This window comes from Momordica charantia (assembly GCF_013281855.1).
Source record: "Momordica charantia cultivar OHB3-1 chromosome 10 unlocalized genomic scaffold, Mcharantia_2.0 BLBB01000010.1, whole genome shotgun sequence".
Taxonomy (NCBI): Eukaryota; Viridiplantae; Streptophyta; class Magnoliopsida; order Cucurbitales; family Cucurbitaceae; genus Momordica; species Momordica charantia.
Genome location: NW_028275158.1, coordinates 8119495 through 8147077, shown reverse-complemented (window position 1 = coordinate 8147077; position 27583 = coordinate 8119495). Strand labels below are relative to the sequence as shown.

The 27583-nt window shown below is 34.7% G+C and overlaps 5 protein-coding genes across 7 annotated transcripts; all 5 read right to left on the bottom strand.

Moving 5' to 3' along the window:
- Nucleotides 1–3227: 3227 nt before the first annotated feature.
- On the bottom strand, nt 3228–5189 carry LOC111012874 (HrpN-interacting protein from malus protein). Of its 2 annotated transcripts, none has more exons than XM_088119238.1 (3): nt 4976–5189; nt 3761–3838; nt 3228–3605 (listed from the first exon to the last, which is right to left on the bottom strand). In XM_088119238.1, the coding sequence occupies exons 2-3, from the start codon at nt 3834–3836 to the stop codon at nt 3502–3504; spliced, it is 180 nt and encodes a 59-aa protein (XP_087975364.1). In that variant the 5' UTR covers nt 3837–3838; nt 4976–5189; the 3' UTR covers nt 3228–3501. The 2 variants fall into 2 exon arrangements, with proteins under 2 accessions (XP_087975364.1, XP_022142863.1); XM_022287171.2 differs by having other exon boundaries at nt 3761–3842; nt 4976–5184.
- Nucleotides 5190–6478: 1289 nt separating this feature from the next.
- Nucleotides 6479–9626, bottom strand: LOC111012923 (nucleic acid-binding protein). The gene is made up of 8 exons (XM_022287238.2): nt 8910–9626; nt 8624–8669; nt 8108–8157; nt 7901–7942; nt 7495–7608; nt 7038–7116; nt 6890–6961; nt 6479–6788 (listed from the first exon to the last, which is right to left on the bottom strand). The coding sequence occupies exons 1-8, from the start codon at nt 9539–9541 to the stop codon at nt 6741–6743; spliced, it is 1083 nt and encodes a 360-aa protein (XP_022142930.1). The 5' UTR covers nt 9542–9626; the 3' UTR covers nt 6479–6740.
- Nucleotides 9627–10029: 403 nt separating this feature from the next.
- On the bottom strand, nt 10030–12666 carry LOC111012782 (pentatricopeptide repeat-containing protein At4g21705, mitochondrial). Of its 2 annotated transcripts, none has more exons than XM_022287045.2 (2): nt 12254–12666; nt 10030–11466 (listed from the first exon to the last, which is right to left on the bottom strand). In XM_022287045.2, exons 1-2 carry the CDS (start codon nt 12545–12547, stop codon nt 10279–10281), a joined length of 1482 nt encoding a protein of 493 aa, XP_022142737.1. In that variant the 5' UTR covers nt 12548–12666; the 3' UTR covers nt 10030–10278. The 2 variants fall into 2 exon arrangements, with proteins under 2 accessions (XP_022142737.1, XP_087973621.1); XM_088117495.1 differs by having other exon boundaries at nt 10030–11446; nt 12254–12403.
- Nucleotides 12667–13589: 923 nt separating this feature from the next.
- Nucleotides 13590–16895, bottom strand: EXPA12 (expansin 12). The gene is made up of 3 exons (XM_022287173.2): nt 16685–16895; nt 14755–15064; nt 13590–14025 (listed from the first exon to the last, which is right to left on the bottom strand). Exons 1-3 carry the CDS (start codon nt 16830–16832, stop codon nt 13713–13715), a joined length of 771 nt encoding a protein of 256 aa, XP_022142865.1. The 5' UTR covers nt 16833–16895; the 3' UTR covers nt 13590–13712.
- Nucleotides 16896–23822: 6927 nt separating this feature from the next.
- LOC111012890 (uncharacterized) lies at nt 23823–26194 on the bottom strand. Its single transcript, XM_022287193.2, has 2 exons — nt 25845–26194; nt 23823–24358 (listed from the first exon to the last, which is right to left on the bottom strand). Exons 1-2 carry the CDS (start codon nt 26065–26067, stop codon nt 24045–24047), a joined length of 537 nt encoding a protein of 178 aa, XP_022142885.1. The 5' UTR covers nt 26068–26194; the 3' UTR covers nt 23823–24044.
- Between the last annotated feature and the right edge of the window lie 1389 nt (nt 26195–27583).

The following is a 27583-nucleotide window of genomic DNA, read 5'->3' as shown; positions in this document are numbered from 1 at the left end:
GTTGATCCAAATTTCGAGGAAGTTGGAAGATGTCAAGGACAAGAGTACTCTTGTATAGTATATTCACATTTTCCTATTTGATACTATATTCACATTATCCTATTTTGGCATAACTTTTACGGCATTGCTTTTTGTTTCACTCAAAAAGTTTCATAACAATGGAGATAATTATCTTCGTCTATATATCATAGATCACTTTATTCTCTAACCATTTAGACTTTGTTTGCACACCTTACAATCTCGATAGAACAAACTTTGACTTTGTAAGAGGTGGCTTAATTCCTTGTTTAATATTTGTTAGATCCTGGCTAGACATAATTCTCGTCAATTTTGATATTACCACATTTATTAAATTAAAACTTTTTAAACTAAATTTAAAAATGCACAAATATTAGGGATTAAATAAAACATATATTAGTCTTCTCTAAGAATAACATAAAATAATTTGTGCATTAACTCAATGACATTTTTTTAGTACAACCGATGTGAGAGTGAGATTTGAACTTCCAACTTCAATAACTTGTTTATGTATCGCAAGAATTTACTAATTATACATATCAAAATAATGTGTAAATTAATTATGCATGTATATATATATAACTATGTATATTATATTTTTGGTTAAATTACAAGTTTAATTTTAAATTTGTCTAATAAGTCATTGAACTTGTTAAATAAATTTATAAATTTTTAGTGTTATGTCTAATACATCATTGACCTATCAATTGAAAGTTCAATAACTTGTCATGACTTTTTAAAGTGAGACCTACTAAACATAATTCTTAAAGTAATTTGACATAATTCTTAAAGTAATTTAACATAGAGGTTAAATGAACATAATTCTTAAAGTAATTTGACATAATTCTTAAAGTAATTTAACATAGAGGTTAAATGAGGTGAGACAAATTTAAGTGAGTAAACATAACTTCCTTTCAAATATAATCATAAATTTGAATCTCCATTTTACATTGTAATATTTGAAAAATAACTTAAATTATTTAAAATTAATATAATTTCAAATTTAGTCTATAAATTTAGTGTCATGCAGTCCATGTCATTACATTAACATAATTAGCAAAGTAACGTGACATATTTATTAGATAAAATATAAACAACATAAAAACAGGTGGACGAGATAAATAATATTTTAGTAAATATTGCAGCTTTCTTTTTGAAGCTCTTTTTATTTAAGAAGTGAGATAAAATTATTTTAACGTTGAATGAAACATTTTATTAGACGCCGCTTGGGGTCTTAGTGTGCTGATCGTCGTCGACAGTAATAGGCGGTGTCTGATGGGGTCCGGGGTTGCCAAAATGGGCCTGATGAGGCCCAAAATTGCCATGTTGGGCCGATGACTGATGGGGTCCAGAATTGCCAAATTGGGCCGTTTCAACGGGCTTGGATGTGGCCCAATTGATTTCTACTTCGTGGTGGTCAATTGAAGTCAGTGGATAAAAGCCGTAAGATCGGCAACCTTCATAAGAAAAGCCATTGCATCCCCTACGATCACTGGATGGACAAACATAGCCCAACATGCACTCGCTGTTCGGCCCCTCAAATCCTGGGCCAGACCAGTACCCCCCCGGCCCACCGTATCCCGGCCTGTACCCGACCCCAACTCCGACTCCAACTCCAAATCCATTAATGATCGGATCAACACCTCTCCTGCCGCCGCTGAGTCCTCCTCCCATGGCTCCCTTGGGGTCCTCGGTGACTGGAAGCGGCTTGTCGAGGGGGAGATTCGGACCTCCGAGGTTGGAGTTGAGGACCCTGTTGGCGAATGTACAGCTTATGCAAAGGAAAACAAAGGGACACAGAAAGAAATACTTGAGGGAAGCCATCGTTTTTGGTGGAAGTTTGGTGATTTGGATGGGAAGATTAATAGGGCTTTATATATATATGTGGGAAGTTGGAGGTGTTTGGAGGGAAGGAAAATAAGCCCAGTGGGTGTTAGCTTTATTTTCCGGGAATCTGGGGACCATGGAATTCGTGTTGATGTGTAAACATTCCGTGTTCGTTCATGCTTTTATACTAGTTTAAATATACATTTTGGACAAACATATTTGTAATGTAACGATGTGTTTGATATTTCTTTTGAATATAAACCACATAGAGTTTAAGGGTGGTTTTGCTTATGATCAGATGAATCTTTTGCTTAATACAGAATGGAGGGATCCCTAGGTTTTGTGCAGAGGAGACGAGAGGTGGGCTGGTGGAAGGGATGAGTTTCGACAAAGAATAACGGATGCTATGTCCACGTAAGGCCATGTGGACACGATCAAGATGCAACCATTAAAGGTCGGGTCGAGTGACGATGGTCACATTTGACAATCCAGCCTTGCGTGCAGGTCAAATTTGGACATCGATTTGATGATTAACCCACTTCTGATGCAGCATGCTGCCCTGTGCACATCTTTTTAAACATGATTGTGGCACGTGCACGTCTCCTAAACGTGGTCATAGCCCTCTGTCTGTTATTAAGTTCATGGTAATTTATATATCTACTCGTGTGGACATACTTGCCACCAACCAAGTCCACATGTTGACTTGCACTAAAATTAGCGATGGGATACGAATAGTTTCTTAAGATAAATAATATCGAAGGACATTCAATTTGAGGTATACAATCAACCCGTCCAATTCTATCCGACCCAAACCAACTCTAACTTAAGCATCATAGAATCTTTGGCTGACACCACGTCGGTGTCTAGCTTCTTACTCACTATATTCAAATGGATAACCCTACTCCCTTTCATCACTCAGAAGAGCTGCGCTCACCTCACAAGAAGCAGCATCCGACCTCAGTTATTCATGTGGAGCACTACGTGATAAAACTTGTCTAGTGTCTTACTAAACCAACGGGCGACAGTCATAGGTTTTTCCTAGAGACAATGTTGTTTGAATTAGATTCCATTTTGGTACGACAGGAAGGAGTTTACACTATAGATTTGTGAAGATTCAACTTGTGACTTGAGAAAGAAAGAGCCTTAATTCAAAATATGGTACAGGGTGTCAGAGCTTCTATTTCTAAGTACAATTCTCTATATAGAGGCATCTCTCCTTCCTGTACTGCTCTTAAAACAAACAGAGATTCTTTTTTTTTTATTGCAAACACATCCAAGAGATTGGCTTTCAAAGAAAGTCGAGGTACTGAAAAAGCTGCAGCTTACCCTTATCCTAAAGAATATAAAAGGAGAAGGTGAATAGGCTTTTCGAAGTCCGGGGATAGAGAAAACAAATCCAACATTTCAATGTCAAAAGTTGGGACTCCGAGAAAATTCCATTTCTCAAAATGGCCTACTAAACACTGATTTAGTATGCTTATTGTATCTCATGAATTCATATGAAATCTACGTTCAATATCAAACATACTCTAATTATTTCACATTTTTGGAAACTCACAGTATTGATTTGAGCCAGCAGAAGGGTCATAACCAACTCGGACACGACGGAATCTCCATAGCTTTTAAGACTCACGTTTCATCAACATCCCAAAATGCCTAAACATTTTCACCAGTACCTCCTGATTCTACATCATTCAGACTCTCAGCCAACATTCTTTGCCTGTTCTGTAATTGTCTTTCTTGAGCAACCATATACAAACCTACACAAGCGACGTTGATTACAAAGTTGGGGAAATTGGACATAGCTTATAAGAAGATAAAAAATGTTACTTTACTCTCAACTAATTAGGTGACAACTTCGTACAAATGAGTTACTTATCAAGAATTCATGTGCGAAGAGGTTAAGAGAGAATACCAATTGCACTCCCTATGGCACAGACCCAGAGAACCCTCATGGACCATTTATCACCAATAACTCCTCTGCCTCCCATATCTAACTGCAAATGTAGAGCAAATAGCTTATTTTATAATTACAGTACTCGAGCCTCCATAAAAGTCAAAGAACATAGGAGACCGGTTCATTCTTTAAGCTTTTAGGAACAAGTGTTGAAGGCATGGAACTAATGAAACTAAGGAAACAGATTTGCATACTAGACATGGATTGGAGAGGCAGATACGCCATCAGTCGATCAAACCTAAACGAGAATGTCCTTTTCGGAGAAAGAACTTCCTATAAAAAATAAAACACCAGGAAAACAGGATACTTACTACCAAATGGGATCACTTCAAGTTGTCATGTTTGTTTCTTTTCACATATATTAAGGAAGGCGTTGTTTGTTTGTTTGTGTTTTTTATGGACAGTTTGTTTAAGGAATGTCCACACCCAGATGACAAGCAAAGGCTGAAACTTAGCCAAGAACTTGGCCTCAAACCTCGCCAAGTCAAAATTTTCCACTTCAAGTTGTCACGTTGGGAAAGAAAATAAACAATCGTTGAATAAAGCAACCATTCATTAGCTAATAGCGCAGAAAGTGAGAAACCTTACCTGGATACTCCAAATCTATGCTGGATATAGATATAAGCAAAGGCATTTTTGCATAAAGAAGCGGATAGAAACAGATTAAAACTAAGCAAAGGAAGATCCAATGTCAACAAGGCACCACACTCAAGAAACAATTCAGGTCTTGGTCTTGTAGCATAAAGAAATGGCAGTATATTGACTTCAAGTCAAAGAGTTAGGAGGTTCCGAACTCATTTCCCCGTCTCTTATTCTTAACTTTTGAATGAATCAACAGATAATTAAATCGGTCAAAATCCCAGAAATTATCCCAGTTTCCTTTAAAAAAAAAAAAGATGAGTATTGATGAACCCCTTTCTCAAAACGATTGAGATAACAATTAAGGGAAACATGTGATGGTAACCAATGAAGTCCAGGAAAAATCTGAGGCTTCCCACCAAAGTACAATTTCTGAAAATCGAATGAAAGAAACAAATCTAAGCGATACATTTGAACAAACCCACGATTAAAATTGCAATCAGACATCAAAGGAAATGAACCATACCCAGTTTCTAACTAATTCCTACGTAAATTACTGAGTACAGAGGGAGAGAGAGAGAGAGCAGGAGCTACCTTTAAGTGGCTGGTGCTATTCTTCGTGTAAGAAGCTTAATTTGATGCTCTGTGTCTTTTGGCGCTCGACTGATCTTCCCCGCTGACCCGTGGAGGGTTTTGGGATTTTGGCAATGGAAGGGAAGCAGTGTCGCGCCATCAGCGAGGAGAGGAGAGGACTAATCAGCGGTGAAGATGAGATCTTGACATCTTGTGCTGTTTCAGTCCGCACGATTCAACAATTTCACTCGCGCTTCCCCTGGTTCTATCGCGCTTGATTTCTTTGCCAAATTGGATCACCGGTTGACACCACGGCCCAATATTCACTGGGCTTCTGAACCTCATATTCGGCCCAAGCCCACTAATTTTGTGAACCTTTCGAGATTTGTGTAAATCTATCCTAATTTTAGAAACAACTCAAACTCAAACATGTCGTGAATCTCGATAGGGGAGAAATTTGCAAAATATAAGTGAGTACTCTGATGCTCAAGTCAGTCCAAGTTCGAATTGATTAAATTCAAAAACCGACGAAATTCACGCATACCTATAAAAACATTTTCATACCTTTTATAGACAGTCGTTTATGGTGAGGTATTAATTACCAACGATATCTTCTTCTTGTGGTGCATTCCAAAGATTAAGCGGATATTGATTGCTCCTTAATTCCTCCCCATATCCACATCATATCATGGATGTCACAAAGTGGAGAATTAGGTTGTCGTATATGGATACTTGATCCATCTCCAAGCTCCCTCTCCTAAGCTCCTTACTCCTTTCGAATGTCTACATCCTATTCCGACTTATCTGGAGATCTGGTCCGTTCCATGACATGTGGTGGTAGATTTCCAAGCTCCCAGCACAATCCATAAAGTTTAAGTAAAACTTTATTTGGTTTCAAGATCCAACACTTTTACATCTAAAGTTTCAAAAAGTGAATGTAGATTGCATAACTACTAATCATCTATTCAACGTCAAGCAAATAAGGATGTTTTGAATTTTTGATTTTGGTTTTTATTTTCAAAATTTATTTCAAGAATAATTTTCCGATTACTTGAAAAGTTGAAATCATTAGTCACTCTAAATTACCAATGGATATAAGCCTATAATTAAAAAACAAAACAACTTTTAACTAAAAGAGAAATTTTAGAAACAAGTTTTACCTATACATATCATCCATTTTCTGATCTAAATTGAATTATCTTTCATAAGAGTCTACATTTCCAAATAAACAATTCATCAATTTGGAAAAAATATTAAATATTGATTGGTCATTAGTTATCTTACTAAATGCTAAGGTATTTATCAAATACCGAACTTTATTTTTCTCATTTTTTTTCCGCATTTCTCTCCCCTACGCGTCAAATTTTAATGGTTTTCAACAAAAAAGCGATGCGGACCGACTAGCACCTTAAGTAGTGTTTCTCTGTTCAAACCTTCATGTGCTAAAAAAATGACTAGAAATGCCTTCTCTCTCTCTACAATTATGAAAGTACGTATGCTGAAATTTTTGATCCACAGCAGATGGGAATGCTAAATAAAACTACGATTAATTCAAGAAAGGAGACTGTTTTTTACACCATGGAAAACGAAATGACTTTATGCTATTCCAAAAGAAAAACAACTCAAAACCATTCATGTACTATCATGGGCTGCTACAAAATTACAATGGTTGCCAGAAATGATTGGATTGGAGAGTTTCCCTTAGTTCGTAACTTTGAAGTTCTTGTAGGGTTGAACCGTGTAAGTACCAAACACGAGATAATCGCGCAAAATACAGTCTCTTCTCTCACAGGGCAACATCTGGGTCCAATCTTCGCTGGATGGCAGCTGCAGCCTATAATAGAAGGTAGCGACAATTCAAAAAACTAGCCTGAGAATTCATCAAACTTAAACTGACTGAAGAAAAACTTTTTTGACATCTACACCTATGGCTACCTCAAAGTTACCAAGCTTATACTGATACGCCATCTCCTCTCGGAGGCGAGCTTGTTCTTTCATTGCTTGTGCCTGTGAAGCATCAAGTAAGAAACTTAGAAATAAAGTTAGATAATCCAAACTAGTTTCAGAGAGTAAAATCACTGACCATTCCAGTCTGCATAGAGCGCTTTAAGGCTTCCACTTGTTCTTCCTTGTGTTTTTCACGTTCTCGAAGTAGTTCTTGCCTGAACGAAAAAGGAGAGTGAAATTATAAACCCAACCAACAAAACAATGTTTGCATCAAATTGACCATCTCTGAATGATGTAGTGAGTTACAGAATTTGTTAATTACCTTTAGTAATACTTTGTTTGTTTATTGACCCAGCTTTTGGTGTAATTGTTTTCTTTTTTTTTAGTTAGTTCAAAATTTCTCAAGATCTTGTATGAATGATTTGATATACTTTTGAAGATTGAATAAAGAATTCTTTGTCAATTCTAAAAGAGTAGTTAGGCTCCATCATCAAACATGCATGTTCAATCATCAGATGAGCAAATTTCTTAATATGGGGTGCATTTAATCCTCAAAATGAACAGCAGGTAAATAAGAGGAAAAGTAGAAATACCTCCTCTGTTCTTCATCATCAAACACAGTGCGTTCCCCTGCCGAAAGCTTTTTGTGGCCCTTCTTCATATCTTTTAGCATTTTATGCTGGTAATAAGCATCAAGGTTGTAGTACCTGAAATCACAGGACAGGAAAAAAAAAAAAAGGCATGCGGATTAATGATGGATGGCTTAAATCGCACGAGCAACAACATGAGTAGATGAGCAGATCTTAAGAAAAACTTCAGTTTTTACTCGAGATAAAAATAAAGATTGGATTTAAGGTATTGTATAAAGTTTAATAATCTCCAAGAAATATTGGTCATATTAATGGTCCATCTAGCGTTCTTTGTTCATTTCTTTCTTACGACCTTCTCAAACAATACCATAGTAGCCTAGCTGCACAAACAAAAATCACAGAACCTTACTTTTTAGATGGAAAAGTGGCCGTATTATGGTCCTCCATGAATCTGTATAAACAATCATCACAAGATGAGTAAGATTGCAGCTCTTTACAATTCTTGTTGTTCTTTCAAAAATAGATTAAGTGGTCATTAGATAAATAAATATAACAGCTATCATCAAGGGTAATGACTGTGAGGAGTTAACTAAACATGACCAATTCATCTACTTACTCCTTAAACATTTGCTTCTCTTCCCAATTAGCTAGGCTTTCCAAGTTCACCTAAGCAATGTAATATTAAAAAGAATATAATTAGCAAAAATACAACGACTGCAAAAGCAATTAGATCGTAAATTCGTCTCAACTTGGTAGACTTTTATGTTCAATCAAAAGAATATGCACACTACTAAAGTAATTTTTTTAAATAACTGGGAGTCGACTTCCCTGAGGGGCACCAGCGCTAGCCCTAAGACCCGAACACGGGTGTACACTACTAAAGTACTTTGAATCCAAAAAACAGAAAAGGGGGCTATCTAGATTGAGTAACATGAAAAACTAATTTTGTTTTAGTCAATTCAACTCCATATATTGAAGAAATATTAAGTTGGGGCCACTGTATTGAAACTATTTAGCAGTCTCTTTAAAATGAAGGTAACTTAACAATAGCATATAGCTATTCCACACAGTTACAACTTAAAAATGTCATTAATTAGCCATAATGGAAGACTTTGCGCATAAATCAATTTACCTTTTTGATTTCAGCCAACCATGCAGTGAACTCTGGTCGCTTGTTCCTATAAAATATAGTCAATAAGAACAAATTGCAAGAGAGAGTGAATGGTTGTGCAGAAGAAAGCATGAACCAATATAGAAAATCTACAAAAGTATGGTTCAGTTGATTACATGCACAAGGAGGACTAAGCAGAGGACTTGAATTTCGAAAAATAAAGACAGTGCGAGCATATAATCTCCTCTCTCGCCACATTTTCCCAGTAAACAAACAGAAAATTTAATGGAATTGAATCTTCACGTACCACATATCAGTTTCTTTGATAATCCCATACTTTCCCCACGAATTCGTGACTGCCCCCTTCTTTCCCCGTTCCTTCTTCTCCTTTTTCTTCTCCTTCCTTCGTTTCTCTTCCTCCCTCTCCTTTTTCCTCTTCTTCTTCTCCTTCTCCTTTTTCCTCCTCTTCCGCTCTCTTTCCTCCTTTTCTCTTCTCCTCCTCCTCTCCCTCCTCTTCCTCCTCCTCCTCTCCTCCTCGCTCTCGCTATCGCCTTCCGAACCCGAACTACTCGACGCAGATTCCGCGTCGGAGTTCTCCGAATCCGAGTCATACTCCGAGCTTTCAAATTCAGCATCCTCGGAATCAGAATCCTCCTCACTACTGTATCGTCTACGGGATTTCCCCTTTCTTCTCGAGCTCCTCCCGCGTTTCTTGTCATCGGAATCCGAACTGTCTCGCGATTTTCTTCTTAATTTGTTGCGTTTTCGTCCCTCGTCCACTTCGGAGCCCGAAATTCCATGACCCTTTTCGGAAGTCCTACCAGAAGTTCTCTTCGACGGGGCTCCGTTCTCTTCTTCTCCTCCTCCTCCGCCGCTGTCACCGTCTCTATCGGAACTTCCTCTCTTATCAGGCAGCTCACCATTTCGATCTCCAGCCATTTTAGTTGAGATTCGGGTGCAGAGATTCCCACAGGCGTTCGAGCAAGAAAGATGAGTGGAAGGCCTCGTGTTGCAAGACTCTCCGTTACATCGCATATATTGTGACGGATCATTTGGCCCAATGGATCGTCTCTTCGATTCTAAAGTAAGCCCAATTCTTGTATCTAATACATCTTTGTTATTAAGTTTAATTAATTCCTTCGTGGCATGCACATGTTTAAGCCTTTATATGCGTAGTCGTTTGACTAATAGAGTTTTTTTTATTACAATTTGATTAATAGAATTAAAGACATGAAACTATTAGATACCGATTGAAATTCTGATGACCTGTTAGATTTTTATTTTTATTTTTATTTTTTTAAGTTAAGGGATTATATAGACACAATTCAAAGATATTTTATAACTTTTTAAGGTACGAAATAGACCCACATTTTAAAAGTTGAAAGTTAAAATTTGAAGGTAATGAGTTCAAATTGCCACCCCAAAACTTAAAAACTTAATTGGTAAGTATCTTACTCATCACGACGGAAATACAGATTTTTTAAGGGAACAAAATCACTGTAAACATTCTTGAATCTTGACTAAAAAAAATGACTGGAAATTTCAACCTCTACAGTTCCACTTTAATTTATGTACATGAAGTATCTAATACATTCCTAATTCCTACATTAGCATCAAGTTTCAAACTTGATTTTACAAGTTCTTAAACGATGCTGTGATTTCATAAGAGCATCTAATCACCTCACCTGTAATTCGCCCGTCATCGCTATTTCACCGTCGTTTTCTAAGGTTTCCACAAGCTCATCTAAGGCATTATGTAGTTTTCCATCCATGGAAGGTACAGTCTTCAATGAGCTCAGAAACTCTTTCAGTTCCCCATATCTTCCATTTTCAGATAGCCATCGCAGAATGCTTGATACAACGCTAGGTTTTGGCCTCCACCCGTTGTTTTGCTCTTTTACAGCAAGAGCTTCATTCATGCACTTAAAAGCCTTCTCCAGGTTCTGTTTTTCCAAGTACCCTGCTGCAATAATGGCCCAACTATTTGGTGGTGGGATTCTCCCTTCTCTGGCAATGCTCCTAAGCATCTTTTCAGCTCTTTCGATTAACCCCTTTTGCGAGTAACCGATAAGGAGAACGTTCGGGACTCGAAAATCGTAACACTGGCAAGATGACTCCCATTCCTTGAGCAGATTTTCAGCTTCCTCAAGCCGCTCGAGCTTTACCAAGGAACCCAACATGGTTATATAATCCCTATTGACTTGCTTCTTACACTTCTCCTTCTGGAGGGCCCACAGTCTCATTACTTCATCATTATGTCCCAGACTGGTGTAGAGGGAAATGAGATGATTGAATCCGAGCGCATCTCGGTCTACCTTGTCCTCACATTTTCGAAGGTAATTCAGTGCTTCTTCGTGCATACTGGCTTTTATGAAAAAATTGGCTACCATTGAGTATGTAGTCCAGTCCATGGATATGTGGGATTGGCTCTCCATTTCTTTCAAGACCTTCTCCATAGTGATCAGATCAGACCTAGCTCCATAAGAATTGATGCAAATTCTATAGCTAAAATTGTCAGGAAGAACACCATTCTCCTTCATTTCAGACAGCACGTTCGGAACTTTATCGACGTGGCCAGTGTTCAGATATAGACACATGATATCATTGTAGTTGAGGGGAGTGGAAGCAAAACCCATCTGTTTCATCTCCTGCATATGGGTAAGGGACTTATCTACAAGGCCTTCCCTGACATAACAATTTAGAAGAGCACCATAGAGTTTACCAATTTCCTCCTGGTTAGAAACACTGCTGAAGTACTTCTCTGCAGAATCCAGCCCCCGAACTCGGCCAATCAGATCAAGCTGTACAGCAAAGTCTCTTGTTGTAAGGGGGAAAAGTCCCTTGCTGCTCATCCATTCGGACACCTTCAATTAGAATAATCCAAGAGAAGAACAAACGATCAACTAAAAAAATCTAGGACTGATGAAATCAAATGGATTAAACACACTGTTTGATAACTATTTAGTTTTTAATTTTTGAAATTTTAGCTTATAAACACTATTTCCAACTTTGTTTCTTTTGTTTGTTATCTACTTTTTGATAACATTTTCAAAATTTAAAAACTAAAAATGGTGGTATTTAAAACTTGTTTTTGTTTCTGAAATTAAACATGTTTCTAGAATGATGAAAAGCATGCTAAGGATATTGAGAGAGGAAGTAGGCATAATCTTTAAAAACGAAATCGTCAGTAACCTTTAAGAATTAGGATATCAACCTAGTGTTCAGCTAACTACAAGAATTCAACAATTGTACATAACATTACATATGCCATCCTCTTGCCAAGCAGCAGTCCAGATTTACCTCTGTGGAAACTGGAAAGGATGATTATTTGGACCGGAACGAGAATTCAACTACATTACATTTCCAGAACCATGTTTTAATGAAGATGAAGGAATAAAATCACAGTTAGCTAAACTAAATTTGATTGCTTCAAATTCCAAAATGTATATTTCTAGGTTGTTGCCTCCACAGGATTTTCAGCAATTAATAAAAGGACTAGAGGAATAAACACAAGCAGGGATTTCGAAATCCTCTCCTGCGATTATTCAATAAACCACTAAAATCGATCCTCATCCAACTGACACCATATACAGTCTAATCTTCCTTTAATGGAAAATGGTAAAACCAGGGAGAAATTTGAATTGCGCTCACCTCGAGGGCTTGGCCATACCGCCGGCAAGAACGAAGGTCGCGAACGATTCTCCGGAGCTCAAAGTCCTTGATCTTCCTGCCTTCCTCAATCCACTGATCAAGAATCTGGACTACACTGAGCTCAGGGTCACCGAGAGGACTAATCCTCGCGAAGAGGTTCCTTCGGTTGCAGTTTCGTCTCGTGCTGTATAATCTCAACACCAGAGAACAGAATGAATCTGTCTCTGTTCTCACTGTTCTCTCGAAATTCGAAGACCTGCTTAAGATTTTGAACATTGCTAACGCCGCCGCCATGGCCGAAGCTTTAGAGAGCTGAAATCTCAGGAAAATTCTCGTTCGATTGTTTGATTTGTCTCTTTGCAACGAAATTAAAGTTCTGTTAGACCGCTTTCTTTGAGCGCTCGTTTTCGAATTTATTCACTCCACCATTCGAAATTGACAGTTAGGGTTCTACTAGTACACCATGACCTCCATGACCTCGCTTATTAATATTCATGAGTTACACCTCAAAATTAATTGGCAAGAGTAATTCATGCCTATTATAAATCTAATCCTTAACACGCGTTAGTTTAATTTACCCGATCTATGGCTCCCAATTTATAATGATTTCCACCTTCCCCAATTTATAATGATTTCTATTTGTCGGGTTTTTGTGCAATTATCCAAGTCCAGAGGGGAGTGTTAGATATTTAAATAAATAAATTAAATTTACTCAAATCCAACAACTTTTTTTCTTTTTCACCTAGAAAGAGTAGGAGTGGAGATTCAAAATCAACTCTTAATTAAAGACTGGTGTCAAATTACTACTCTAGGCTTACGTTGGTATATTGTGAGTTGACTTAGTATGGAGTGATTTTGGAGAGATATAATTGGAAGCTCTAAATAGAAAAATTTCTATGAAGTTTGAATTTAATATCTATTTCTCAAGGGGAAAAAATGTTCTATACGATCTTTAGAGTTATTTCTACGAAGGATTATATGATATAGTTGAGGTGGGAATTTTTAATTGATGCAGTAACTTTTATTAATTTTCATTAATGTGGCTTTTATTTTATTTTTCTCTTCCCTCTCTTCTTCTTCCTTCTTCCTTGTTCTCTTGAGAATAAGTGTGACCATCGGAATTTGATATGATGTGATAGTACAACATTTTATTAATCCTCGTGAAGTTTCATCTACCATAGTCTGGATTTTTATCTCTTCTCAAACTTTAACCACAAGATAGATTGGGATAATAATAAAAATTTTAAATAATCATAAGGACAAATTGGAGAAGATTATAATAGTATAGAATTAAAATGTGTACGTTAAATATTATTTTATTAGAGTGAACTAGGACTACAATTTCAACGGGGAAAAACTTGAATTCAATTTTCACAAACTTATCATAAAAGTAGCAACAAAACATAAAACAATATGTAAAAGATAACAAGTTATAAGAAAGAATGTTATCGTTAAAGATTTAAGGGAACTGAAACATGGAAGAAAATGTCTGCCCAAATCTCCAAGAGGAAGGAACCACATTGACAAACTCCATTGTTTTTCCATCAACCAGAGTGAGCTTAAACGACATTCTCTGGTTTCGAAGGTCGACGTTGGCTTGCCAGTTCGCTCCCCAGTTGCGGTGCATGGGCGTCCATGTCCTCCACCCCGACCCCTTTATCCATGCACTCTTTAGCTCCCCACTCCCACCAATATTCGATATCATCACCATGTTGAAGTTCGATTGCCCTCTCAATGTGAATCGAACCCCTCCCTTTCTCCTGCAACTCACCCTTCAAAATAGATGACAATTTTAAACATGTTAAATCACCAATAAACTCACAACGTTTAAGTCATCCGGGTGAAACGGGAAAGAAATGACCAAAATACAAAATCTCATGCTCTTATACCATATTAAACTTGATTAGATCATTAATGAACCCAAAAACTTGATTATCAATATTCATGACGTTTCATCTCAAAATCAATGGACAATAAAGGACTTTTGTTAGGTCCTTTAGAATTGATCCTTAACATGGCTACACTCAAGATGGTAGTTCATTTGGGCTCACCCAAAATCTTGGCTCGAATTCTATTTTTAGATTGGATGTTCATTTGAGTTTGTCAGACTCTGATAACATATCAATATCCATAGAGTTTCATCTCAAAATAAATTAACTATGACATGAGTAGATGGTCCTTATTTAACCCGTCGCCTCAAGATAGTAGCTTTTTTTTTTTTCTGGACCAGATGCTCGTTTGAATTGGTTGAGCTTTAATACCATATCAATATTTATAAGACATTTCGAAATCAATTGACCAATAAAAGAAGTAATTCATGTATATTATAAACTTTCGTTAGATATTATCTTTTCAACCCGGAATCTTTAACCAACAACATTTGAAACTATAAACCCATCCAAATAAAATAAGTGGTGAGTTTTGATTGCTATATACAATATTTGAATATTTGACTTTGCATAATATATATGAGAATATTGTATTATTTGTAATTTGTGTACCTCTTGTAAAGGACGGGTACGATGCCTTCGTTGCCTTGACGAGCAATGTTAAGGAAGGCCGGGGACGACATATCGAAATGGGAGCGAGGGGGGTCGCACGCGCCGCCGTTGTTATTGGAGGGGCAGAAGTTAGTGGCGGTGACGGCGACGGCGCGGCGGCGGAGGCACCACTTGGGGTCGAGCTTATAGTTGCAGATTACTAGGAAGCAAGCGCCGCACGCCTCTCCTGCTCTGAAAAGTGCGCCGCTCAGCGCCGCCGTGTTTACTCCGAATCCGGCGTGGAATGTGTTGTCGTAACCACACGCTCCTCCTGATAAATATTAAATAATACATTGCTTTAATGCAATTACAAAAAATATAAAAAATATATATATAGTTCTGTTTTTTTTTTTTGGCCAAATATATATTTTAATTTAGTCAATGATATTTGAGTTCTTTCTTGTTCTCTTAAAAGTTGTAATTTAGTTGATTATCTTTTCATTTTTTTTCAACTTAGTTCTTCATTATGATTGAATGAATAGATTTATATGATGCAATACGATGAATTGGCAAAAATTTAGATGAAAATTAAAAGGTTGTCAAGGAAAAGAAAATTTAAAATTTATATCCACTTCTTAATTTGGTATTTATTATGAATCCTAATCAACAAATTATGACATTTGAATATTTTATTTTGTTAAATGAACATTTACTTAACAAATCAAAACGTATATAAATCATGATAAATTGTTATGATGAGTTGGAATCTCACCCGCACATGTTATATTAAAAAGAAGGAAAAAAACTTATATTTCAAAATAAAAACAGTTTTCAATTTTTAAAATTTAACAAGATAAATCCATTATTTAAAGAGAAGTTGTTCATCACTGGACCAATGAGCCTGGTGGGTATAGTAGTGGCAATGGACATCAAAAGGCTCAAAAGATCTGAAAATCCTTGTACGCTCTTGGGAGTCATTAGCCTGTTATCTCCGGCGTGCCAACTATGAGAGATCACTAGCAACGCAATGCTTTACCTTTATATACAAAGGGCGCGGGAGCGCTACAACTAGCACTTTGAAGCCAACTGAAAAATGGCCAAACCAGTCAAGTTGAAACTTTGAAGGCTCGAGCGAGGAAAATTTCAAAAGATTTCATTTTCTGATAAGTAAAAAGTGTCGAGATTTTCAAAATGCCATAAAAATATTGATTAAATGTCGATGTCAATAAATATTTCTGAAAAAATCTTAAAAAAATATTTAAATTAATAAATAAACACTTCACCATTTTTAAATAATTTAAAATTTTTTATTATTTATTGTCCACGTCATAGATATTTTGTTAATATAATATATAGTTTTTGATATTTTTCAATTTTTTTTAGAAAATTATGAAAATGTTGATTCACCATGTATCATTGTTCATATGAAAATGTCTACATAATAAATACCTAAGTAATAATTCATATCCCTACCCCATGAAATGACCTAAAAAGGTTCTTTTTCAGGTGAAGAATGACTTCACCCCTTGTGAAACTCCTCCTAAAAGGAAAAGGTCGAATAAGACTACCATAATATTTATATCCGTTACACAAACGTAAATCCAAAGAGGAAACTGTACACCAAGCCTGTATGGCGAGACAGAGAAAAGAAATGGTACCCCAGACCAATATATGAGGTCCACCCTTTACTATTAAAAAAATGACCAGACGTATCTGGTTGCGATCAGATGTAGAAGTAAATCCAAAAATTTATTTGTTCCTAATAACTATGGAATATAGATTTAAAAATGTTTATACGTAGATTTTTCGTCGTACCTCCAACCATATATAAAACTTGAAGCTAAAACGTAGTGGAGGTGCAAGTTTTTAAAGATTCTCACAATCAGAAAATCATCCACACAATTAAAAAGCAAAGATTTTTCTGAAAAACAAGAGAAATTGAAGAACTCACCAAGAGTATTAGGGTTTTGATCAGCTCCATAGAAAGTTGCATGAGCATCAAACCAGCCACCACCACCAATATCCCCATGAACGAAACTAAGAAGCACCAACAAGAAGAAATAAAACAAACAAACCCAACTGGCCATGCCCACCATCATTTTCCCGAGAAACAAACAGAAAATAAGATGAAACAATTGAAAAGATAATGTCTGTAACGTACGTAGAGTAGTATGTTCATTTATAGAGTGTTGTGATATGTCGGTGATTATTTAGAAATATAGAGATGAGAAAGAAGAACGCGGTTTTGGAAGGAAAACTTGGATCACAAGTACAGAGAGATGTGTACTTTCATGATTCCATCAATATCATCAGACAGTGGAAGAACAGTCCCATGTGAGCTTTTGATCTTCTTGTTTTCTAAAATTCCTTTTCATTTGTCGGTGCTAATTTGTATCTTAATCCATGCACGTTCCTTCACACCCACCTTAATTAATCTCATTCTGTTTTTTTTAATGTTTATTGAAGTGATTATAATGCTTTTAAGTGTTGATGAACATGGAGAAAAAAATTGTAGTAGTTAACAACAAATTCTGATTCATCTATTATGTTTTATAAGGTAACAAACATTCCGGTACTCAAGTAATTAGTAGTTAAAAAGTAGAGTGGCGGAGTATCTCATTTATAGACAGTGGAGGGACAAAGCCATTGGAACGGCAATTATGGGCTGTTGAGCCCTAGGTCGAAGTCCTCCAGTCGGTTGAAGAGAACTTGTTGATTCTCCGATGGCCCCAAGAGTGGGTCAGTCTTCTTCGTTGGATTAGTTGGACGGTTGTGACAATTCCAAACTTACTTAATTGGTCCACATGTGTCATATTGTATTTTTTTCCTCCAACACTATCGCAAGGAGCGCTCACATTTTGTTTTACGTCTTTGCCTTGTATCTTCCTTATGTCGTTGTCGATTGATTGATTTTTTTTAGAATAGATACTTAGGGAGTCACCACATATGTTAGGACGAATAAACCACCATTCAACCTAAAAGTTTAACGTAATAAATTGGATAAATTTAATTCATTTATGGATATCTAATAACTTTCTATTCCAGATTAGTTGAATCTTGTCAGAATCACGCGTAAACACCATCCATTTTTGTTAATTTGCTGGGTTTTACTTTTTCAAAAGGTTAGTTTCAACGTGTCTTTTTTTTTCTCTCTCTTTCATTCATAAGTCGGTTTGGCAAGTCTAAGAAAGAAAAGGGAAAAAAATGAGTTCAGAAAATAAGATGAGTTATTTGAGTATGGTTTATTTTCAATTTTTCAGAATAAATTTTACGTGAAAATATATGTTGATAACTATTTTCCGCAAAGTTTTTTTCAGGGGTCAAATTAATTTAAATACAGTTCTTGAACAACAAAGTTTAAAACAAATATAAAATCTGTTTTGGAAACGATCTTCGAGTTAACTTATTTTTTTTAGAAAAATTCATTAAATATACTTTTAAAAAGTAAAATAGAGCAGGATAAATAAGTCTCGTTTGTTAAGGATCCCAAGTTGAAAAGAAAAGGCACCTAATAAGGGTTGCTACTTCTCTCATAGCCAATTGATTTTGGGATGGAATCTGATGAATATTAATATGGTATCAGAGCCTAAAACGCTCAAACGAGCAACCAGTCCAAAAATGGGATCTGGCCAAGATCGTGGCGCCACGATCTTGAGGGGGTAGGCTACTCCTCTCATAGCCGATTGGTTTTGAGATAGAACCCCGAAACCCCATGGATATTAATATCGTTCCATAACAATTTCTATACTTTGTTTTTAGTTTTCGGAAACAAATACGATAGGCATTTTTTATTTTATGTTTTTAAAAAGTTAGAAAGTTGAAAATATATGTTATAGAAATCTATGTAAAGTATATATGCCAATGATGTGGGGCGGTAGTCGGGATGCCCTCTTCCATCCTCGTTATCGCAAAAATTTTAAATTTTCATCTTCACCTTACACTACAACAAAAAAGGTCTTCAGCGACATTAATTAGCGACAAAAAGTATTTATCGTCGCAAAACAACGATGAAAATTATTTTCGTCGCTGGAAACGCAACGAAAACAACATTTCGTCGCTGGAAAAGCGACGAAAAAGACCTCCAGCGACGAAAACCATTTTCGTCGCAAAATTGAAGTGGGCGCCAAAACGCGTTTTGGCACCCGCTTTGCCCCGTGTTGACATATGCGACGAAAAATATTTTCGTCGCATATGTCAAACGACATCGTTTTGATGGAAAAATTAAAATTTTCCCATCAAAACGATGCCGTTTTGGGTGGGCGACGAAACCAGCCCCTCATTTTCGCAACCCCTCTTTCTCTTCCTCCTCATTCAACGTTTCTTCCTCTTCCATTTCTCTCCCCCATTTTCGTGTTCCGCCGCCGCCGCCCGCCTCAATGGTCATCCTTGTCGTCGGTTTCTTCAACTAAATCGTGTATATTTGGTTTTTGAGTTTTATTTTTATTGATTTATACCTCATATGCCCTATTTTGTGTGTAGAATCGGCCCTCACGGTTTGTGGCTTGTTTTCGTCGGAGTTCTTTCATCGATCCTTGTTTTGCATTGAAGGATTTAGCATATTGGTACAAACTTTTCTCTTTTCATTTTATTTAAAGTTGGTTTATTGTTTCAATTGATTTATTGTGTTATGCATGTTTTGTTTATGGTCCAATAATTAAATTTGTGTTAAATATATATGTTTGAATTTACTTTTGATTTTGTTGAGACTTTGATGAGAATTAAGTTTAAGATCGTTCATGTGTATTGAAAAAGTATGCCTATTGTTTGAATTTATTCATGTATTATGTTTTAAATTTAGTTTAAATTTTATTTATAATTTGCTTTGAATTAATTTTAAGAATGTTCTTATCAAGTTATGTTTAAGTTATATTATTAATGAAATATGTTTGGTTAGAGTTCTTTTTAAAATTATTCTTTGTAGGTTTTTTAATTGGAATAATGAAATTTTCTTTAAAATATGTTTGGAATTAGTTTGTTGTTTATAATTTGCTTTAAATTATACTTCTAATATATTTGCTTTTGTTTGGTAGAAGATGATCCATGACCTTAAATATATTATAATTTGTATAGGGTTGGAGTAAAAAAGTTTAGGATTGTTAGATTATGATTTTGTTGTGATATATTTTTCTTATAAATTCTGTTCTTTCATTTGTTTAATTATGTTAGTGATTAATTGTATTATACTTTTGACTAGGAAAAGTTATGGATAAAAGTTGAATAAAAAATCCGGATAGGTTAAGTAAAGAATATACGGAAAGAATTAGATCATTCGTTCAACTGTCGAAGAAGCATGTCGATAAAAGAGAGTTTACACGTTGTTCATGTAAGAAATGCCAAAACTTAGTATGGAAACGACCATGCGATGTGGAAGGTCATTTGTACTCGTATGGAATGTGTCCTTATTATAGGATATGGACTTTCCATGGAGAAACTCGAGAGTTACCTTCTAAGAGGATACGTACAAGTATTAATCAAAACACACAGCAGGAATATGGAATGAGTGAGATGTTAAACGATTTAACAAATGAGAGATACACTGAATTTAGGGGAGAAGATCAGTCAATTAGAGGCGAATCAAGTGACAATAGGCAAACTGAAAATACTAAGTTTCAATCAATGTTTGATGAACTTGATCAAGAATTGTACCCTGGATGTACGAAATTTTCAGTGTAACATTCATGGTTAAGTTAATGCACATCAAAGTCCTTAATCTATGGAGCAATAAGTCATTTGATATGTTGTTGCAACTACTTAAAGAAGCTCTTCCAATTGATTGTAGTATTCCAGAGTCTTATTACGGTGCAAAAAAGATGTTACGAGATTTGGGTTTAGGATATGAAAAAATACATGCTTGCAAGAATGATTGTATCTTATTATGGAGAGAAAATGAGCAAGCTGATGTCTGTCCACAATACAACGTATCCCGTTACAAGACAGACAAGGGTAAAGGAAAAAAAGATTCCACACAAAATTTTAAGACATTTTCCATTGAGCAAGGCACGAACAATTTGAATTTCTTTGTGTTTGACTTTATGTGTTTGATATTGAATATATATTTTGTGAAGTTATTGATTATTAGTATGGTATGCTTATGTTTATGTTTATTGTTGGAGCTTGAAACCTGTGAATATGAAATTTGTTATATAGTTGGGGGGGGGGAGTTTGAAAAATGTGAATGTAACTTATGTTTATTGTTGGAACTAAAATATGAATGTGGTTTATGTTTATTGTTGGAGCTTGAAACTTGTGAATATGAAGTTTGTTATATAGTTGTTGAGATGGGGGAGCTTTTGAATGAGAATTGAATTTTGTCGGAGTTTAAACTCTTGGATGTATTTGATGTTTAGTTGAAGTATGAAAGATATGGGAGTGGTTGAATGTGTTTGATGTTTTATTATTGAAGTTTGAAAGATATGGATTATGTTTATTGTTGGAATTTGAAACTTGTGAATATGAAGTTTGTTATATAGTTGTTGAGATGTGGGAGCTTTTGAATGAGAATTGAATTTTGTCGGAGTTTACCATCAGCGACGATAATATTTTCGTCGTTGTTGACCATCAGCGACGAAAATGAAGCTGCAGCGACGAAAATATTTCGTCGCTGAAACCCATTTTCTTTGTAGTGCTATTCTTCGATTCCGGTGGAGGTCTGAGTTCAAGAATCCTCATTTGAGGATGAGAATCTTCACGAAAAAATTATTGATTTAATAATTAATTTTAATTGTTTTTAGAATTTAAAAAATAAAAAGTAATAAAGATATATTTTACTCAAAAATTATTATTTACCAGTTACTTAGTTTGGCTCTAAAAAAATAATTAGTTCAAAAGATATTAAATATTTTATTCATAATTTAGTAAAACAGTTAATAAAATATTAATGATTTAAAAAATAGAATCGTAGATGGAATGTGGTGGAAAATAATATGTTCTTGGAGCGGGGACTCGACCCTATGAAAATTTTTGTTATCTCTAATGTTATATACATGAAAATAAAAGTTTAGAATCATAAAAAAAAACTTTGAATGAGAAATTTTAGAAAATAAAGAAAAGTTAGAAAAAGCATTAGAGAAAAGTTAAGAACAAAAATAGAAAATCATATATTATAAGTAAAAAGAAAATTGAACAAGAAAAATTTTAGATAAAGAAAATTTGAAGATATATTTCTTATAAAAAAAATAGACTAAAAGAGAAAAAAGTTATAAAAGACGAAATTTGAGAAACAGAGACAGATATATTAGAACAAAAATATATATATATATATATATATATATATAAACGAAAATTTGTGAAAAGGAGAGAAATAATAGTAAATATTTTCGGATGAAAATTTTAAAAAGAGAAAAATAAATTCTTTAGAGAGAAATTTATGGAAAAAAAAAGAAAAAAAAAACTATTTTAGAGTGTAAAGATATTTATAAGACAGAAATATGTCAAAGAAAAAAAAATTTGAAAAAATGAGATGTTGAGAAACGTAATTCTGCATTTTACAACTTTTTTTAAAAAAATTTAATCAGAATTTAAAAAACTATTTAAAAAGATAGAAAACATAAAATTGAATTAGTTATTAGACAAGTATGTTTTTAAGAAATCAAAACCAAAAACCCAACACAGAAAACAAAATGTACGGGCCCTCAAATGATTGAGATTTTCGGTCTGTTGAGTAGGAAAAGACAGAGACGAAAAACAATTGAAAATTATTGTTTTTTATCCGGTAAAAAAGAAAACTAAAAAACACGTTGGGTCTCTACGATTTAATCCCTCTTAAACTTAGTATGGAACAATTTCAAAAATTATATTAAAATTTAATAAAATTTATTATTTATGTAGATCGATGATAGGCCAGCAGTGTTAATCTCATTTTTTTTTATTTTTTTCTTTTTAAGTATAGCACGTAAGATAGGGAATCGAACTCACAATCTCTTAATTTGGAGATACACATCAATTACCGCTCATTTTCTAGTCCTTAAACATGGTATGTAACAATTCTTCTCCTAATTGTTCTCATTCTTGATTCCATGGACCCTACATATTTAATGCAATTACTTTACCACTTTTATTCTCTATTGATTGTTTTATAATTTTATTAGTCGATTTCATTTATAGAATATTATAATAATAAAACTCTATAATATCAATTAATTTTTTAAAATATAATTCATTGCTATTAAATATTATAATAATAAAATTTAATAATATTTTATATTAAAGGATGATTGTGATTTTTATTCATGGTTAATTTATGTTAAAACAACATCAAAAAATAACAAGATATAATTACCAAATATATCTCTTTTTCTTTTTTCAAATTAAAAAAAAAAAGAGAAACAATTACTAAACAAAATTATGTTTCTATTTATTGCTCTTCATTGAAAGAGAGGAAACAAGAAATAAAGAAACAAAAAAAAGAAATGAGAAACGAGAAGATCCAAACGGATCCACAACTACCACATTTAGACTAAATATAAATAATAATATACAACCACCACATCCAAGCAAAATATAAAGATTGCTTCCTAATATTTGTGACGTTGCTTCTCAACATTTAAGGGTAGCAAATATAAATTTATGGTTTGAAGTGAATATATCTGATGCAATATAATAACTCACAACAATAAACTAATATCCAAACCCATACATCCATCCACCCGACCCGAGCTTCTAATCTTTTTTTATCTCATCTGTTTTAGTACAATATTTGGCAGCAAGAGATTCGAACTCACGACTTTCTAGTCGTGCATAGATGCCTTAACCCGCTGAGCTGTGCATAGATGTCTTAACCCATTGAAGATAGCCATTTTTTACCTCATTGAACAAAGTGAAGGGGCATAATCCCCAACTTTTGAAACTTATTCCTATCCAACCACCAAAATACAAGCTATGCAACCCTATAAGTTACACAAACTTGTGGACAAAACGCCCACCAAGAGTTAAAAGATTGAAATGTGCACAGATCCAATGCCCCTCTAATCCTAACCAGTTGCCTCAAAAAGTTGCTCTTCTACATCATGTGACAAGTAATTCATACATTCTACCAGAAGATTTATAGTAGAACTTCATGTATAGACAAATCAGAAAAGTAAGAGACTCTATAAAGAAAGATGCATCCATAGAGAAAGTAAAGAGAAAATAGATACAATCTAACGAAGATACAGTTGCATTAGGAACCAGTTGCATTAGGAACTATATGTGACAAATGAGGAGAGTTTATTTCCAGGGTAGAGAATTCATCTTCAGATATAAGAGGCTAAAATTAAAGAAATTATGGGAAAGCAGCTTACGTTCATTCGATTCATACTTTTTATCAGCTATCTCTACAAGAATTTGTCCATGCTGGCAATCAAAGTTGATTTGGGAACTGCACCAATTACTGCCTCCTTCTTCTCACCACCTTTGAAGATAATGACAGTTGGGATGCTTCTTATACCGTATCGGGATGCAATTGCAGCATTGTCATCAGTATTAACCTTGTAAAATTTAAATCTTCCCGAATACTCGGAGCTTAGAGCATCAATTAGAGGATGGATCATGCGGCATGGACCGCACCATGGTGCCCAGAACTCGACTAGAACGGGTAATTCACTTTCAATAACAAGTGACTGCCAGGTAGCTTCTGTAGCAGCAGGCACTGCAACATTCCAGAAACATGTGATTTCTTTTAACCTTAACACAGACTTTTTTTGTGGGAGAAGAAAGTTAGAGAGTGGGCAAATATAGTTGCAGGTAACATTATTGACCCGAGGATCGGGCAGACCAGCACAGGAGAATCAAAAGATAACACAGAATTAAATAATACTTTATGTATAACAAATTCCTGTGTTACATACTAACATCGACTCAGTACTGTGACACTCCAGGATTAATACCAACATCGCAAAAATTGATCCAGAATTAGAACACTCAATGCATACAGAAACATGGGGTCAGAGTCGGTCTAAAGTGTCACAATTCTTAAGATCAAACATCAATATCCCCTTTTCATGATCTTATAAAAAAAGTAAATACTAGGTACATGACAGTACGTAGAGTAACGGAAAAAAAAATTTTGAAATAAGTAAACGCTCCAAAATAAGAACAGAAGGAACTCTCTAATTGAATTAAATTTTTAAAAAGCAAACTGGACAAATACTTCTGAACTACACACACACACAAATGTAATCAAGTCTGAAACTTTGGTTCTTTCTAGAATTTTTTACACCAGAAAAAAAGAGAGACGCATGAGTCCATACTCTAAGAATCACTATTTGAAACATTTGGCATTACCTACATTTATGATAACAAATAACATCTTGGAGATGGCATGTACAAGCAGAAGCAAAATAAACTTGACCATTCAAAAGGTTCTATAACATCTAGGCCACTTTCTCCGAACATATTGAACCGATATCGTACCAACTCCCTATTCACCACTCTCTGTAACAGCAATAAAAACCTAATTACGGCAGAACTCATCTTCTCAATTTGGCATTCTACAACTCCTCATGCTAAGTTGCCAACCTCCCCGGAGACCCTCTCTCTAATCTCTTGCTTCAAAATCTTGACCGTTGATGTAGTAATTTTATTTTTTTAAAAAAATTAAAGCTCAAGCTAATTTCACAGTAAAACGCATTTCTATGACCCAGTTCAGATTCATCGCAACTTACTATCACTGTATTTTATCTTCAGATCCAAGCATATGTAAGGATGGGAATACGCAACATCCACACATCTGTCAGGTTTCAGAGTATAAAAAAATATGAAAAGTACATAAATTCAAACAGGAAATGATTTGTGATGTATTTCAGCATCATTCCACTAAATGACACTAGCAACAAATATTACGTTCAGAATACACCTTAAAACTTTTAGGTCACAGTATAAGCTCTTAATCCATAACCCTGCTGCGAAGTGTGTTTTGCTTCCATATCACTGAAACTATTAAACTTATCTTAAGCTTTCTAAACCATCCATAACGTACATTTTTCATCTTTTCTTCTCCTTCAAAGGATCTTAAATTCACAAAACTGCCAAGTATCGTTTAAAATTTATCCTTCTCCATCGAAACAACCAAACAAAGACAGCAAAGATCTAAAACAGAAGCCAGCAAAAGGAAAAATGCAGAACGAAATCCCGACCTACGGCAGTAGTTTCCTGAGCTTCGCAGACGATTCTCCCGGAACGCGGAGCAAACCTGGAACTGGATCTGGCAGATCTTATAGAGTGGGAAGTGAAGCTGTGGGAGATCTTCAAGCCTCTGAACTGCGGGAGGGCGAGGGAGGTCCGGCGGCCGGAGAAAGAAGAAGGCGAAGAGAAAGCAGAGGAACAGGGAAGAGTGAGGGAATCGAGAACCGTAGCCATCGGAGCAAGAAATTGGAGCGCGACGGTTGTGAGGTGAGAGAGAAGGGGAAAGAGAAAAATCAGGAGAGAGAGAGAGAGAGAGAGAGAATTTTTGGGCAAATTTGGTAATTTGGTTTTCTTTGATGTGGCAATGAATGGACGACGAGAGGATGAGGGAGTTGGGGACTAGCGTACGATCGAATAGGATTGCAACACGTGTATCACAGATGGCACCTCTAAAATTATTCATGTCGGAAAGTGGATGATTTGTATTTATAAGAGTAATATCCATTAAAATATACTTTTGGATTAGGTTTTAATTTAGTTTCTATTTGTTTATCAGAGTTTAAAGTATTATCATTTTTGTCCTCGGAATTTCAAAAGTGATGTGTTTAGACTCTTTTAATTTAATTTTTAATTGATTCGTGAAATTTTAATTTAGTTTCGAATTGTTCTTTTAAATAGTTGACGTTAGTTGAGACTTTGAACTACAGTATTTCTTATTCTTTTTTATTTAAGTTACAAAGTCTTATTGACATATATTAATTACTATCACATCATCATTATGTTTGATCAAGTTAACTTAGAGACTTATCAGAAACCAAACACCAACTTTTATGAACACGACACATTTCACTGGGAAGGGAAACTATGAGAACAAATCTACAGGGCTATCACTTCTTTAGCCAGATCTTCCAACCTTTTCACAATTACAGTTCACTGCATCCTTTACCTCGTAAACTCGATAAAGTGGCTGGCTGATTTTTCCATAACCAATTTAATGTCACTTTTAAAGCTTAAAAAGAACCTATAGAAATCAAATTCAATGTCACTCTTATTTTTTTCATATTCAATGTCACTTTTATGACATATGATTGTTGGAAATTCTTAACAAAATATTCAAATAACTATTTGATTATTTTTGTAGTACAATAGATATGTGAATGAGAAATTATTGAACTTCCAATCATTAAGAAACAGTAAAATATTTTAACCAATTATTTTAACTTATTTGAATGTATTTTTCTTCATTATTCTTCTAATATAATATAAAAGTAAAAATTTTATAGAGTATACGTTGGTTATAAAAAACACAAATAGTGAAAAGAAAAATAAATGATAAACTTACAAAATTGGATTTTAATTTTAAAAGATATCTGTCTAATATGTTCCTAAAACTGTACATTTTTTTGCTTTTAAGTCCCTAAATTTTAAAGGCTCGAGTCCTTAATCTATTTAACATTTTTTTTAATTTGATAAGATCTCTCAATTTTGTGTCTAATAAATCTATAATTTTTTTTTAAAAAATTATTTAATCAATCAAGTATAAGACTCAAAATTGAGAGATTAAGAACCTATTAGATACTTTTAAGATTCAACGACCTAATTCAGCGATCTATAAACGTGAAAGTTCAGGCTTCAACTTATAATCTAAACTTAACTTATCTATCACTTCATATATAAAAATTAAGTTTAAATACTAATTTGGTTCTCATCCTTTTATTTTGGTTCTTATAATTTAAAATGTCCATTTTTA

Bases quoted from the DNA above. Each gene is read 5' to 3' on its own strand.
- LOC111012874 (XM_088119238.1), bottom strand. From the start codon at position 3,836: ATGGGAGGCAGAGGAGTTATTGGTGATAAATGGTCCATGAGGGTTCTC. The intron at 3,606-3,760 runs GTATTCTCTCTT...TCGCTTGTGTAG, and splicing joins TGCCATAGGGAGTGCAATTG to GTTTGTATATGGTTGCTCAA.
- LOC111012923 (XM_022287238.2), bottom strand. From the start codon at position 9,541: ATGGCTGGAGATCGAAATGGTGAGCTGCCTGATAAGAGAGGAAGTTCC. The intron at 7,609-7,900 runs GTAAGGTTCTGT...CTGTGATTTCAG, and splicing joins GCCACTTTTCCATCTAAAAA to GTACTACAACCTTGATGCTT. The intron at 7,117-7,494 runs GTATTTCTACTT...TTTTTCGTTCAG, and splicing joins GATGATGAAGAACAGAGGAG to GCAAGAACTACTTCGAGAAC.
- LOC111012782 (XM_022287045.2), bottom strand. From the start codon at position 12,547: ATGGCGGCGGCGTTAGCAATGTTCAAAATCTTAAGCAGGTCTTCGAAT. The intron at 11,467-12,253 runs GTGAGCGCAATT...TTCTAATTGAAG, and splicing joins GGTATGGCCAAGCCCTCGAG to GTGTCCGAATGGATGAGCAG.
- EXPA12 (XM_022287173.2), bottom strand. From the start codon at position 16,832: ATGATGGTGGGCATGGCCAGTTGGGTTTGTTTGTTTTATTTCTTCTTG. The intron at 15,065-16,684 runs GTGAGTTCTTCA...AATATTTATCAG, and splicing joins TCAAAACCCTAATACTCTTG to GAGGAGCGTGTGGTTACGAC. The intron at 14,026-14,754 runs GTACACAAATTA...TCTATTTTGAAG, and splicing joins GTACCCGTCCTTTACAAGAG to GGTGAGTTGCAGGAGAAAGG.
- LOC111012890 (XM_022287193.2), bottom strand. From the start codon at position 26,067: ATGGCTACGGTTCTCGATTCCCTCACTCTTCCCTGTTCCTCTGCTTTC. The intron at 24,359-25,844 runs GTCGGGATTTCG...GGAATGTTGCAG, and splicing joins TCAGGAAACTACTGCCGTAG to TGCCTGCTGCTACAGAAGCT.